This window comes from Hipposideros armiger, unplaced genomic scaffold (assembly GCF_001890085.2).
Source record: "Hipposideros armiger isolate ML-2016 unplaced genomic scaffold, ASM189008v1 scaffold_116, whole genome shotgun sequence".
Classification (NCBI taxonomy): Eukaryota; Metazoa; Chordata; class Mammalia; order Chiroptera; family Hipposideridae; genus Hipposideros; species Hipposideros armiger.
The window spans coordinates 3,081,048-3,096,125 of record NW_017731466.1 but is presented as its reverse complement, the minus strand read 5'-3'; the positions used below and the strand labels follow the sequence as shown (position 1 = coordinate 3,096,125).

The 15,078-nt window shown below is 37.0% G+C and overlaps 2 protein-coding genes across 4 annotated transcripts in view; both read left to right on the top strand.

The window, feature by feature from the left end:
• MAP4K3 (mitogen-activated protein kinase kinase kinase kinase 3) overlaps positions 1-8,840 on the top strand; it is a 58,813-nt gene extending 49,973 nt beyond the window's left edge. For both annotated transcript variants that reach the window (XM_019647826.1, XM_019647825.1), the window contains 5 exons: positions 1,053-1,121; positions 1,203-1,295; positions 4,601-4,671; positions 6,699-6,754; positions 7,409-8,840. In XM_019647826.1, the coding sequence (XP_019503371.1) occupies positions 1,053-1,121; positions 1,203-1,295; positions 4,601-4,671; positions 6,699-6,754; positions 7,409-7,496 (377 nt within the window). In that variant the 3' untranslated portion in view covers positions 7,497-8,840. The remainder of the gene's footprint in view (positions 1-1,052; positions 1,122-1,202; positions 1,296-4,600; positions 4,672-6,698; positions 6,755-7,408) is intronic.
• Positions 8,841-12,381: 3,541 nt separating this feature from the next.
• The window catches only part of CDKL4 (cyclin dependent kinase like 4), a 54,208-nt gene continuing 51,511 nt past the window's right edge, over positions 12,382-15,078 (top strand). Inside the window, exon 1 of one of the 2 annotated variants that reach the window (XM_019647775.1) lies at positions 12,382-12,482. The gene's annotated coding sequence lies outside the window, so the exon portion shown is untranslated. Of the gene's footprint in view, positions 12,483-12,671; positions 12,895-15,078 lie in introns of those variants that run through there. The other variant, XM_019647776.1, reaches the window with a different exon arrangement.

Below are 15,078 nucleotides of genomic sequence, written 5' to 3'. Positions count from 1 at the left end.
CACACACACACACACACACACACACACACACACACACACACTCACACACATAAGAATATCGGTGTGGCAGCTGGACATTAAAGGTCTCTAGATTCCAGTGTTTGGGAACTAATTGTCATAAGCAATTAATAAAACCTTGGTTTCCTGGCTTTCTACCTAGTAATGCTAACTGCCTTCTTGAACTGAGGTAGATTCTATAGATATGTTCAGATTCTTAATTTTCTCCAAATGTATAAGAGCTACAAAGATCTGGTTGGTCTGATTTGCAGGAGACCTTTTCCATATTCTTCCAACCCTGGTTAGTTACAGAAGTACGAGGTCTAAATACGTTTGAAACTCTGAATTATGACTTTCCTTGGTTGTCCTATGATTCTAAATACTAGCAGAAGTAGAAGAAAGGCAGGGTAGAAAATAGATCAGACCCACTCTCCAGAAAATACAAGACTGGAAGCAAAGGCCTATAGCTCAGCAATTTTCAGCTTTGATGTTCAGACAAAGATTGGGGTATCCTATCAAGTGATTCGAACATTTTCAGTTTGTAAGAACTTTGATACTATCATTATAATAAAAATAATACCTCTTTGCATTTTGGTAGTATTTCATACTTCTCACAGTACTTCAATATTTTTAAAGTCATTTGTACTCAAAGTAATTAGTTTGACTCACTGTTATATTCATTCGATAAATATTTATTGCATGTGCTAGGCACTGCTATATAATGATATACAAAGCACAATCTCTAGCCTCCTGAGTTTAAAGTCAGAAATTAGTCCTAACGATACAGAAGATTGGACTTCTAATTGCACATATGAATAAAAATAATGACATCACTAATAGTAATGACTGTAGCTAATACTCTGTTGAGCACTCAGATAGTTTAGCTCTTGCATCAGAGTTCGAACCCAAGCAGGCTGGCTCAACGACTGCATACAATAGCTAAAAACTTACATCCATTTCAGATTCAGTGATGTTCAGAATTCTTTTTTTTTTTAACGTCCTGTACTCTAATACTACTTTTTTCTATAAGTTTATTGCGTTTGTTTGTGTTATAGATACCCCACAGACAAGTGTTACTCATGTAACCCAGTTGGAGAGAGATACCATTCTTGTGTGCCTGGACTGTAAGTTTTTATTTATGAACATCTTATTTTAATAAGATTTATTTTAACATAGTTTTTAAGTGACTTTTTTTTTCTTTCTAGGTTGTATAAAAATAGTAAATCTCCAAGGAAGATTAAAATCTAGCAGAAAATTATCATCAGAACTCACCTTTGATTTCCAGATTGAATCGATAGGTAAGTCAAAGTTTTGTATGATTTCCTTAAAATAATTTATCTGATAATTATCCAAAATTATAAAAATATATTACTAAGGATTCATTTTTTTAAATATAGGATATAATGAATATAAGATCAATATCAGTCTTCTCTTTTACATAGTCTCTAAAATAGCTTAATCATTATGATATAATCTAAATAATGTTATCTTCTTTACAGATTTGACACTTCCAAAAGAAATAAATACTATTTTTTATAACATAATTATGAATTTCCATTTCCTCTAGATTCCTATAGTTTCCCTATAAGTACTTTAAAATTTAGTACTTAGTATACTGTATTGTTTTGTTATTTTTTTTTAATTTTATTGAGGAACAGCCATAGTCATTAGTTACACATTACTTTCATGTTACAATGACATAGTTGCCTCTCTTAGGAAGGGCGCAGTTCACAGTGGCCTATATGGGGATCAAACCGACAACCTTGGTGTTATCAGCATCATGCTCTAACCAGCTGAGCTAACTGGCACTCCCTGTATTGTATTGGGTTGTCGGAAAAGTCATGACATATTTTTGTATGTTTTTTGTTGCAAAAATGCGTCATGACTTTTCCGACAACCCAATAGAACATCTCTCTCTCTCAGCAAACAAATACTGATGGTAATAAGAAGTCAGTTTTGAGCGATATCTGCTCATGATGTTAAAATGGAATCCATACTTTAAAACACAGGTCAAAATAGCCAGGGTCATGAAACGACATAAACAGAATAGAAACTCAGAGGAGTACGTAGGCCTGAAGCCAGTAGACCTGCTGGGCTCCTGAGCAATAAAGACTAAAAGTAGCACACAGGATAGGGGAACCAGAGCCAGGCCCCTTGTGCCTACTAATCAAGACTCTCCCCACCTAAGGCCTGGTGGTTTCAGAGGCAATTTATATCCACCCTTAAAAGAAGAGACCATTCCTGTCCTATACCAACTGTTTCAAATTGTAGACAAAAAAGGAATGCTGAACAAATCAGTGTTTTAACACTGATACTAAAATCAAACAAGATTAGTACAGAAAACAAAATTATTCAATTTCATGAAAACAGATTTTGAAACATCTAAATAAAATACTAGCAAATGAAAATCACATCATCAAATATTGGACTTTATCCCAGGAAAACAAGGATGGTTCAGCATCAGAAAGTTTATTTATGTAATATAGCACATTAAAGTTAAAACCAAAAAGTCTTGTAAATCTTCAGTAGATGCACAGAAAACATTCAGTAAAATCCAAATCATTCATGATTTAAAAAATAAAACTTAGCAATTTAGGAGTAGAAGGAAATGTTCACCTAGCAAAGCCTGGTAGAATCTCATGTTTAATGGTCAAACTAATTCCCATTAAAGTGGAAAATGAGGTGAGGAGTGTTGTTGTCACATTTCAACATTGTCTTACTAGACGAGAAAAGGGAGCATGAGGATTGGAAAGAAAAAAGTAAAAGATCCTTTTTTGAGAATGGTGTATGAATATACACCTCTACACTACTGGAACCAAGAAAAAAATTCAGAGTTGCTAGATATGAGTAACACAATGAATAGCTTTCTGATATGCTAGTAATAATAATCTATGAAATTTTGAATAGGAAAAAAGACCTCATTGACAATGACAATAGAATATGTAGGAATAAATATAATCAAAACATTTAAGATGATTATTTAGGAAATTCCAAATTATTGTTTAAAAGCATAAAAGCATAAAAGAAGATTTGAACAAAAGAACCACAAAAGAAAGACTGAATATGAGAAAGATGTCAATTCCTCTCAAATAATCCACAAACTCAGTGAATTTACAAAAAATAAAATCCCAATAAGGTATTGTGCCACTTGATAAGCTGACCTTAAAATTCGTATTCATATGAAAGAGCCAAAGACCAAGAATAATAAAATAAATTTTGATAAATACTTGCCCTACTCATACTCAATATTGAAACTTACTATAAAGCTGTAGTGATTAAGACAGTGTGGGATCAACACGAGGATAAATAAATAGAAGAGTGGAACAGAGGAAAGGCTCAGAAATAGACCTCGCTGGAAAATAAGACCTACCCGGAGAGTAAGCTGTAGCATGATTCCTCCAGGCTATGGAGGGCACGCACCCCTCACATGAGGGTTTTATGACCTGTTTCAGGGAGAAGGGTGCCTTTTCCACAAACTCCTTCAGCTTAAAATATTCAGTATGCCACGATGCCATATTTTGGCACCTAAAATCATGCTACGGCTCATTTTCTGGCTAGATCTTATTTTCGGGGAAACAGGGTACATGTAAATGGAAATTTATGTCATGTGTCATTGGGGAAATGATATATACTATTCCACAAACGATGCTGGTACAATTGGTCATCTAGAAGAAACAAAATTTGATTTCTTGCTCATTGAATACACTTGCAAATATCTATTAGAAAGGTAAATATAAAACACAAAATTAAAAATTTTAGAAGGTACATTCATCTGTGTCCCAGTAATTCTATTTCTAAGTATCTACCCTAGAGAAAATTTTGCACATGTATTCAAAAAGCAGTACAAGAATGTTTATTACAGCATTCGAATTAGAACCATCATTTGGTTCATCATACCAAATACATGAAAGTTGGAGCCATTCAACATAAAGTTTACACTGATAATGTAAACTTACTGTGTAGTAATAGTAAAAACATGCATGGGAATAATAAATACCAAATTTGTAAGAATAGTTTTCTCAGGGAGGAAGGAAAGGCTGGAATGGGACTAGAGGATGGGATATATAGGGATGCCAGCTGTATTTGTTTTTATTTAACAAAAAGCAAACATGACAAAATGTTAGGATTTAAGAGTGGAATGGTGGATACATGTGTTGTTGTTGTTGGTTTTTTTTTAGCTGAGCCATTCTGCCACCTGTTGGCAGCTCAGCTCAGGCTGGGAATTGAACCAGCAACCCTGTTGCTCAGAGCTCACACTCTTGAGCAAGCTCTTAACCAACTGAGCCACTTAGCCGGCCCTACATGTGTTTTTTTAATGCTATTCTCATATTTTTCTATACGTTTGAAATATTTTAAAATATTGTCATTTTATCAAAATATTTCCATAACAAATATTTTCAGTGAATTTTATTTTTTCTTGCCAAAAAGATGAATAAGTTCTATATAGTATTTTTTAAATTTCAAAGGTAAAGATGCCACGTAAATACGGAGTGACTGACATTAATTGAAATATTGTTATGCAAGATAGAGAGAGGGATGCAATGATGCTTATCAGTTGAACTTTTGTACTATTAACAGTAACTGAGCTGTTCTTGCCTGCTAGTTTGCTTACAAGACAGTGTGCTAGCTTTCTGGAAGCATGGAATGCAAGGTAGAAGTTTTCGATCGAATGAGGTAAGTCATCTAAAAATTATGTCCATTAAACGGTCATGAAACACTATCAAATTCTACATCAAACAATTTTCTTTATGGAAAATGCCCATTTGATACAAAGAATACTTGATTTGTTAACTTTATTAATATTTACTGTATCAAGTCTAGTGATAAAATTAATAGCAACATATGTTATAGCCACCTCTCTCTTTCCATTCACTCAGACAGTTTTAGTGCAGATTTTATGTGCTTCCAGGTCATCACCCTTATACTCAGCACAAGAACTTCCTAGTACTGCTAAAAGCAAACCAACTATGATTTTCTTTCAACTTTCCCAGACCATCACCTGGAACAAGAGTGCTGATACTGGCTCTCTGTGTCTTGAGGCATCTTTTCTACTTTGTATATCAGAAATAATGACCAATGCAGGCTATAAGTAAAGGGTTCTTATTTCTCTTGAAGCCACCTTGCTGCCTATTTCTGTTACCCTTATTCACTTGACATTTTTAAGATTCTTTGCCCCTGTTCTCTTTTCTTTTATTAACTTTATTTCTTTTTATTAAGCTTTAGCTAGATCTCCTGAGTCCTTCCTACCTTAATTTAACTCCAATTCATGTGACATACTCAATTCAGTTCAACATTTACACCAGGAAGTGCTAGGATTATAAACATGAACAAGTCATGCTACTTGCCCCCTGGAATGTTGTAGGCAAGTAAAATCATCAAAAATTCTTCTAGTTCCCTGGAGCTGATCTCAATAGGATAACTTTTACTTGAGCATTGGAGGGAAAGGAGAATTTTAGGTACCTCAAGCATGAAAATAGCCCATATATGTTCTAAAGTGTCATTCATGAAGCTTAGAGCATTTCTTCTAACAAAGTAAACAATATAGCAGAGTGATCATGAGCATGGGTTCCAGAGTCAAGACACCTGGGTTCAAGTCTCAGCTCTGCTCTTTAGTAACTGCGTGACCTTGGCATATCACTTCTCTTATATTTTTTCATCTGTGAATTGAGGATAACAAAATAGTACTTACTTCATAGGGTCATTAAGATTAAATAAAATGAAGCATGTAATGTGTTTGTCATAATGCCTGGCCTATAGTAAGTATTCCAGAAAGGTTGCTGCTATTATGTTTCTAGTAGTAATTCCCACAAGAGGGTGTCACTTTTCAGGAAGATGTTTTAAAATCATCTGAGGGAATCAAGCAGGGAAGTAAGAACAGTCAACAGCTAATAAACACTCTGCAGAGAAAGGAAAGCACCGTAGGCAGGATATAAGAGAATGGTTTTTTACAAGACGGAAAAATTTGCCCCCCCAAATCATTTGAGCTTTTCCAGACTACACAGGTAGCCCCCTTACTGAATACCACCTCTCCAAAAATGGTATATCATCCTAGTAGACAAACCGCAAGCTACCAGGAGACAGGGGAAGAAATGGGAAAAAAAATTATCTGCCGAGCACTTAGCTGGGCCTTATACCCACTGATACTTGTAAGAACACTGCATGATACTACTGCAAGGTTGGTATTTTCTGTCCCGTTTTGCAGAAGGCAAAACCGTTTCCAACATGTTAACATACCTTCCATAGTGTCACAGCTAGTAAGTGGGAGAACTGGGGTTCAAATTCAAGTCATAAGTTTGTCTCATACCACACTGCAGCGTTTTAAGTAAAAGGTCCAGATCTACGTGTCTTACTGCTGCAGTAGCCTTGCTATTAGCATTCACAAACTGACAAAAAGTTTCTGATAAGTAAAATGGACTGGGTGCTTTACTTTTAAATTTTTCCCTTGAGTTCTGTAACTTAACAAGTAAATGGTTTTCCTGCTCTCATATTTTATGATTTATTTAAAACTAGCCACATTTTTCCTAAACTAATAATTGACGCACCAATATGCTAACTTAACAAAGGAATTTATTTCCCTTAACTCAGGGATCTATTTCCAACTTAGGAATCCTCTTTCTTTTCCATAGAGTTATAAAATAAGTCCCCATATAGAATGTTATGCCTTTAATTTCAGAAATTAAATTTATATTTTAATTGAACAGGTAACACAGGAAATTTCAGATAGCACAAGAATTTTCAGACTGCTTGGATCTGACAGGTATGAAGGGTGTTGTATTAAATACATAGTACTAAACGTGGTGTTTTATAAATCCAGCATGAAATTGGTGTCTTTTTCAAGAGACTTGAAATTTATTCAGACATATATTCAACATGATATTTTCCACACACTAAGAGTTCACAAGTCAGAAAGTTTTAAAGCCCGAGAATATGCCTAACCTTTCAAGTAATAGGAATATGTTGCTCTGTCAGTAACAGTTTTATATTAAACATACTATCTAAAGTATGATTTATACCACAAGAAAGAAGAAATACCGTATGCTAACTAACAGGAACTTTTTTATTTTAGTGCCAAATAGGATTTTTGGGGTTGTATTCTGATTCTTGAAATACAAGTTGGTTTTAGAATTTATAATAAGAATTAAGTTCCCCCAAATTATTCCCAATACAGGTTCTCCTCCCACCCCCACTCCCACTCTTAGAACAACGCTGGCTTAGAGGTGGGAGGTGGTGAGCAGCAAAATTATTTCCCAGAGCTGGAACTGGCTCTTTAATCACAGTGATTTGCAAATGATTTCTGGCCACAAATCAATTAAGCAGCAATTGTAGAGGCATATAATGAAGAAGCAATGGAAAATGTTTGTAACATTAGTTTTCAAGAATAACTTTGTATATGTTTTTTTATTACTTTTAGGGTCGTGGTTTTGGAAAGTAGGCCAACTGATAACCCCACAGCAAATAGCAATTTATACATCCTGGCGGGTCATGAAAACAGTTACTGAGAAATATTGTGCTTTGACAGTTAACTGTAGAAACAAGGAACCTACCGCTGCAACATTAATGGATGCTTGAAGCTGTACAAAAGCTGCAGTGACCTGGCTTCAGTTACCTGTAATTTATTGTGGCATGACACAAGATGGGGAAAACTTTTGTTTTAAGTGGTATGGATATATTTAGCATATTGAACCACACAAGTGCTTAATTCCTTGTTATGTAATCTTTGTACATATAGGCAGTATTTTTCTGTGAAACTTCATATTGCTGAAGACATACACTAAGAATTTATGTAGATAATGTACTTTTATGAGATGTACAAGTAAGTGTCTTATCTGTACAGATGTAAATGTTGATGAAAAATGCAACTGGGGTTAATATTTTAAGAATTCTTTAGTATATTCTTGGGTGTGGCTATATTACAAAAATGGGATGCTGGCAATGAAACAGTACATTTAACACTATTGTATTTTTATTATATGTAATTTAGTAATATGAATATAAATCTTGTAACTTTTAAAATTGTAATGGAGGCTGTAATCATTTTATAATCTTGTTTTTAATTTTAATGCAAGTACACTGGTGTTTATATTTGCACAAAGTATTGATATGTGATGTATTAAGTCACAAAAAGAAGCTGTGACATTGTCAATATGCATTTGGCTCCACAACATCTTTTTAAAATGTATTTGGATTGTTTTCTATGTGAAACAAACCAATTAACCACCTGTTGTAGTAACTGGTCTTTTTATATTTAAGCAGAATTCTGTAAGATTGCTTGTCTGTGCTTAAAAACAGTACCTTTGAAAAAATTTTGAATCCCAGAATACTGGTACCATGATGTAACACTGCAGTTGTCTGAATTACAGTATGCACAAAGAATAAATAAGCATTTTTAAAGAGTCCACACTAAACATTTCATATTTACATTGAAGAGCTATAACATTCCATGGAGTGAAGTGGTTCAAATTTCTAGTGGAATTGTTACTTTTGTTGGCCTTTTTTTATGATCATTTTCATATTTCTTTTGATTTAGAGTATTAACACATGGCCAAAATAATTTAGTTACTACCTCATATAAACAATGTAATGGTTACTACACATCACAGGAACTTAGTTTTGGTTAAATTCATTTTTGATTGCTTTTTTTCCAATGGAATATGTATATACCAAGTTTTGGCAAAATGCACACTTTTGGCTCTTTTTTGGTATATATTCTTTATATTTTAATGTGAGTATATACACTAAGAACAAACTAAGTTGTGATTTATGGTCTTCATTTATTTTAATTGATAATGCTTTAAATATGTTCCTGATTGTACAGTGTAAAATAAACATGTTTTTTAACATGCTGTTGTATAGTAGCGTGTCATCTGACTTAAATTATATATAGTAAAACTAAAATATAATGAAAAAATTTTTTTAAATATTCTGCATTAAATCCTTAAGTACGCATTCTGGTCCCTCAGATCATGATTGTTTTTGTTTTGTTTTGTTTTTTTATCTGTCATCTCAGTGTCATAAGGGAATAATATTCCCACATTTGAGGAAAGGACATCTTTTATAATCTTCAACTTCCTGATCAGGAAAATCCAATTAAACATTCATAGTCTTTTGGTTAGAGCAGATGTTGGCAAACTACATTCCTCAGCCCATTCCTGCTCACCACTTGTTTTTGTAAATAAAGTTTTATTGGAACACACTACGTCTTCATTTACATGTTGTCTGTGGCTACTTTGGCACACAATTGCACAGTTGAAAGGTTGCAAAAATACAATATGGCCCACAGAGCCTAAAATATTTACAGCCTGACACTTTACAGAAAATGTTTGCCAACTCCTGGGTAAGACAAAGGAAGGGAGACTTGGGGAATGTGGTTCTGGAGGTAAGGAAGGGGAAGATTAGATGAGAAGAACTGGATTGGGGGTGAAGAGGCACCATTTCTACTCTTGCTAATGCCGCTTGCCTGTTGTTGTGATCTTGGATAATTTACTTGACTTAGAACAGTTTCCTTCTCTAGAAATATGACTTCTAAATCATACAGATGTTAACAACTATCCGAGTCGTGTACATTTATCACTTTTCCCAGCCCAGTTGTGTACATTTATCACTTTTCCCAGATTGTGACCAATCGTAGCATTCATGGCTAAATAATGACTGTTTCAGAAACACATCTTGACCAGTAAGTATAACATTATCATTAATTTGTTGAAAAACAGAGACTCGTGGAAAAGATTTCAAGAAATTAAGATTCTGCTCTTGGCTTTTATTGATAAATTTGTTGATCCTTTTTCTGGGCCACTGTTTTTCCTAGTTTCTAAGACCTATGAGTTATAGAAAGGGTTACATCTCAAAAACAAATTAATCATCACGTTTAATTTTCAAGCGCTTAGAAATATTTCCAGAAAACAAGGCATACAACTAATTGTGTGTTACCTTGGGCTTTTAAAAAAATACAGACGCCTGGAATCAATAACCTTTATTTTTATAAAGTTGTACAAATAATTCTGATGTACATCCCTGTGTGAGAACCACTGGTTGACACAATTTAAATCATCATACACCTCAGAAAAAAATAATCTTTAATGACGCTTAAAAATGCAAGTTTTGGGGCTCTACCCAGTAAATTTTGATTAAGGATTTTTATTCACTCAAAAGGAAGAGCGCCACTCAAACGTTTAAAAATCTATTTTATCTTCATTGAAGTTCAAGTTACTATCTTGTTAGCTACTTAGACACTGGTGTTGAGAATGATGAGGTCAGTTGTTTCTGGGCCTGTTGGCATTATTCAACTTGCAAGTGTGTCACTCATTTCAGTAGAGACCAGTAAATAAAGGACAGATACCAGTTTTCACTATTACTAGAAGAAAGAGAAAAGGGTGTGCTATCCAAAATAATGGGTAAACAATGAGTATTAAGGGAATATACTAAGTGCCCAAGGCATGTATCTGAGTGCCAGGTGCTATTCTACATGCTTTATTCGATTCTCCCACCGAAGCCCCAGAACAGTCCCAACAGGGAGGGTAGACATTGTTAGTACAATTTTACAGATGAAGAAACTAAGGCACAGAGAGGTTAAATAACATGCTCAAGAATATAGCTGGTAAGTGGTAGAGCTAGGATTTGAAACTAGGCACTTAACTACTGTGCAAAACTGTTACACAGAATATGTGCAGTATATCCACTGCCCTCAGATACACTAGCATGTTTCCCCCTGAAGTTAGATTTATTTTCTTCAGGAGGGAGTTGGATTTCAAATTCTGATTTTCACTGTCTCTGCAACATGAGAAATGAACAGCACTCCTGTCTCAATGTTTTTGTTTTACCAGAAAGTATTTTTCTTATTCAGAGCATTTTGTATTATATAAAAGGATATGCATAAAATTAACTGTACAGTTAAAGCTTATTAAATAAGCGTAAGTTAAAATTCATTACAAAGACTTTTTTATTTTTTGTGAGATAACTCTTTAACCAGCATATATTATTTATAATGTATCCAGAAACTTTATTGGCCCTGGAGAAAAGATGGAAAAGGCATCATTCCCAGTATGCAAGGGATACTTGGATAAAAAATAATAATAATAATAAAAGATTAAGAGAGGTACAAAAGCCTGTGCCTAATTCTCTTTGAGGAAAGGAAAGTATGTAGAAAGTTATTTATAAACCAGGTTATCAATGGATGAATAGGAGTTTATCAAGTGCAGGGGGAAATCAGGGAAGGGAGCTGTAGGCTAGACCAAGACATACGCAAATCTGCATGTTCAGGGAATAGTGACATTAAGTGCAGCTTAGCTTAGGGTGCCGAGAGCATAGTAACAGGGCATGAAGCTAGAGAACAGGGTAGGCCCAATTGTGAAGAGCCATCTCAGGAGAAAAGCAGCTCTAGCGGTCAACAGTTTTGGAAACGGCAGAGATCAAATACTACATGCAGATGAAAACAGGCTGTTGGGTTTGTACATAAGGTGATCACTTGTATCCTTCCTGAAAATTTCCTATAGCATGGTAAGGGCAGAAATGATACAGAAATGTGTAGACGTGAGTTTATGTAGATTTGAGTATATTGGGAAGATGTTTGGTCTCGGAGGAGGAAGGACATAAAGGTTTCTGATTTTGTTTTCCAAAGATCGGAGGAGATTAGAGCATATTTCTAAGCAAATGAAGGAAATGGAGACTTGAAGATAGATGAGAAAAAGAGTACGTCTGAGGTAAGAAGGGACATAGGGACATCCTATAATGTATCTGGGCATGATGAAGCGCATTGTATTGTGCTAAACAAAGTAGGTACATGCTCGTTCCCAGCGTACAGGTAGTATTTTTAAGTCATCTTGGGAACAAGAAGGGTAAACTTTGCCAAAAAATTATCTTTTCCAATTTGCCTCCACATTATTTGTTCGCTTGACTTGCCTCCCCACTGGGTGGCAAACATCTCAATTCTAAATCAGCCCAGACACACTAGTGCAATGCTTGCTGAAGGACGAGAAGCACCGCCAAGCGCCACAGCTGAGAGCTGCTTTTCACGCAAAAGCCTGCGTAAGTTTGCTGAGAAGCTATGTGAGCACTAAGGCAGGACCGAAGAATAATGCCTAATAAGAGGATCTGACAAACAGGGTCTGTGCCCAGGCAGGAAACGGACTCATAGTTAAGTCACCAGGTGCTTAATCTGAATCCTCTTGAAGCCTTGGAAAGGACCAGGACTCCGAATAATCACGGTGTTATTGGGAAAGTAGTGTAAACGTTTCCCGAGGGCCGTCTTCGGGGCATCTGCAAGGGTTCCCCGAGGAGAAACGTGCTGCGTCCCCAAGGTTACCCGCCTACGGACGAACCCGGGACGCGGGCTTCTCCTGCGGCGGCTGCGGGGAAACCGGCTCCGGAAGCCGCTCTGCCCTTCCGGTCCTGAGCGTCCGGTTGCCTGGGCGACGCCGCGGCCGGTCGGCTCCGGAGTTGCTGCGCCCGCGGCTTCTTGAGACGGCGTCTGCGTTGCCCGGGTCCGCGCCGTAAGTGCGGGTGTCCGCGGCGGGCGGGAGGGGAGAGGCGGGGGTCCGCGCGGGGGGTTGCTGGAGAGAGGGGTGGAGTGTGGATGAAGGCTCCCGGCAAGGGAAAGCGGAGCTGCCGTCCCCTCGATGGCCTCTGGGGGGACAGAAAGGAGTGGGTGGGGCGACGGGCCAGAGGTGACAAATGGAGCCCGCCGGCCGCACGACCGAGTCGGTGCGGCTCCCTGGCGGCTGGAGGGAGGTGCGGCCCTGAGGAGAGGGCGGCGACGGTGGGCCGGCCGGGGAGACGAGGCCGGTGTGGCTGCAGAGGAGGGAGCGAGGGGCGCGTCTGCGCTCGGGGAGACCCACGTGTGGCGGAGCTGAGCTGCCACTGAAGGAAGGGTCGGGACTAATTTAGAGACCTGGAAATAAAATGGTATATGCAAAACTGTCATACCTGTTGTGTGTCCACATGAAATGTGATGGGGTTTTTTTTCTTTGTAACAAAATTCGTTGCTTGAATTATGTAAATGTGTGGTCTTCTGGTGTTCTGGGGATGCTTTTATAATTAAAAGCTATACTGTAATTAAAAGCATACCCAGCTGTACTGTCACCAAGGCAAATTGATAAACAGGTGTGTGTACTTTTGACGTTCTGTAATTCTGTATTTTAAGACAGGTGCAAATGGTTTTTTTAGCCCATTACCCTGGTCAATTTTATTCAATATAAATACATTTGGTTGCTTTGGAAACAGTAACAACAACGTAGCAAAATGTGACGTTTAGCCTGTAGAACCTGTAACTGGTCTGGCCTGGTTTTGAAAATGTTTCCCCTCCCCCCCCCATTCCTAACGCCACTGTGTACACGAGTTTCCAAGGAACTCTTAAATACAGAAATTAATAAGTGTTTTCATCCCGTTTCCTCTCCCTTTCTTAACTTTGTTTTCCTTCTCTCGATGTATTTGTTCATTAGCTTGCTTGAGCCCTCAGGACCTGGTTTGTGATACAGTGGTGGAAAATAGTCTGACTCCAGGTGTTTTCTCTGTTATTGTGTCTGGCTTCTTTTACACTGCATTTTTTTTCCCGTTCATCATTATTTTTTATGTTCATCATATTATAGTGTGTTTGTTCCTTTTTGTTGCTGAACAATATTTTGTTGCGTGGATATTCACTCAGCAATTGATGGACATTTGATTTGTTGTCAAGTTAGAGGCCGTTGCAAATAATGGTACTATGAATATTTGCATACATGTCTTTATGTAGACATATATTTTTTTAATTTTTCCTGGGTAGATACCAAAAAGTGGAATTACTGTTTTTTGTTTAGCTTTTATGTTAAATTTATGTTTAACTTTTATGTTAAATTTATGTTTAACTTTTAAAACATTGCCAAATTGTTTTCCATCTGGGGCTATGCCATTTTACATTCCCACCATTAATGTGAGAGTTCCAGTTTCTGTTGGGTTGTGGGAAAAGTCATGACACATGTTTGCGACAGATGGCACTAGTTCATTTTTGGAAGTACTAGAGTCTTTTGCATCTATGTTATTGCTATGTCATTTGACAGCTGACAGTTCTAGCTTCATTCTAAAAAAAAAGATTGAGCGATTTGGTTGACTTTTGGAGATTTTACAACAAGTTGAAGATAGAAGACCAAATTGTGCATTTTTGCCATATTTTACTGTTTTATTTCCATAAAGGGAAGAACACGCGTCAATCTTGTGAAAAGTTGCCTCAAGTTTACGGTGACAATGCTCTACAAGAACGTCAGTGCCAACGATGATTCACAAGATTCCGAGCTGGTGATTTTGATCTCAGTGATGCCCCTCGGTCAGGGAGGCCCACTGATGTTGATGACTACAAAATAAAGGCATTGATCGAGTCAAACCCACGTTATACAACACGAGAGATTGCAGAAACATTGAACATCCATCATTCAAGCATTCACGATCACCTGAAGAAACTGGGATACATAAGCAAGCTCGATATTTGGGTTCCACATGAACTCAAAGAAGTTCATTTGACAGCACGTATAAACATCTGCAATATGCTCATTAAACATGAGGAAAATGATCCTTTTTTGAAGTGACTGATAACTAGTGATGGGAAGTGGATTGTTCACAACGATGTGGCGCACAAACGGTCTTGGTCCCAACGTGATGATTCGCCTCAAATGACATCGAAAGCAGACATTCATCAGAGGAAGGTTAAGCTTTCAGTGTGGTGGGATTTTAAAGGTGTCGTGTTATTTGAGCTCCTACCAAGGAACCAAACAATCAATTTGAATGTGTACTGTCTGCAGTTGGACAGTTCGAACAAATCCATCATCCAGAAACGTCCAGAACTTGTTAATTGTAAAGGAGTTGTGTTCCACCGTGACAATGCGAGACCACAGACAAGTTTCATCACCCATCAAAAATTATTGGAGCTTGGATGGGCTGTGTTGCCACACCCACCATACTCGCCTGACCTTGCACCATCAGACTTCCACTTGTTTCACTCTCTTCAAAATTCCTTGCGTGGATTAATGTTCAATTCAGATGAGGCTGTAAATCAGCACCTTGTTCAGTTTTTCGCAAATAAAGACAGGTCCTTCTATGAACGAGGAATTATGAAGCTCA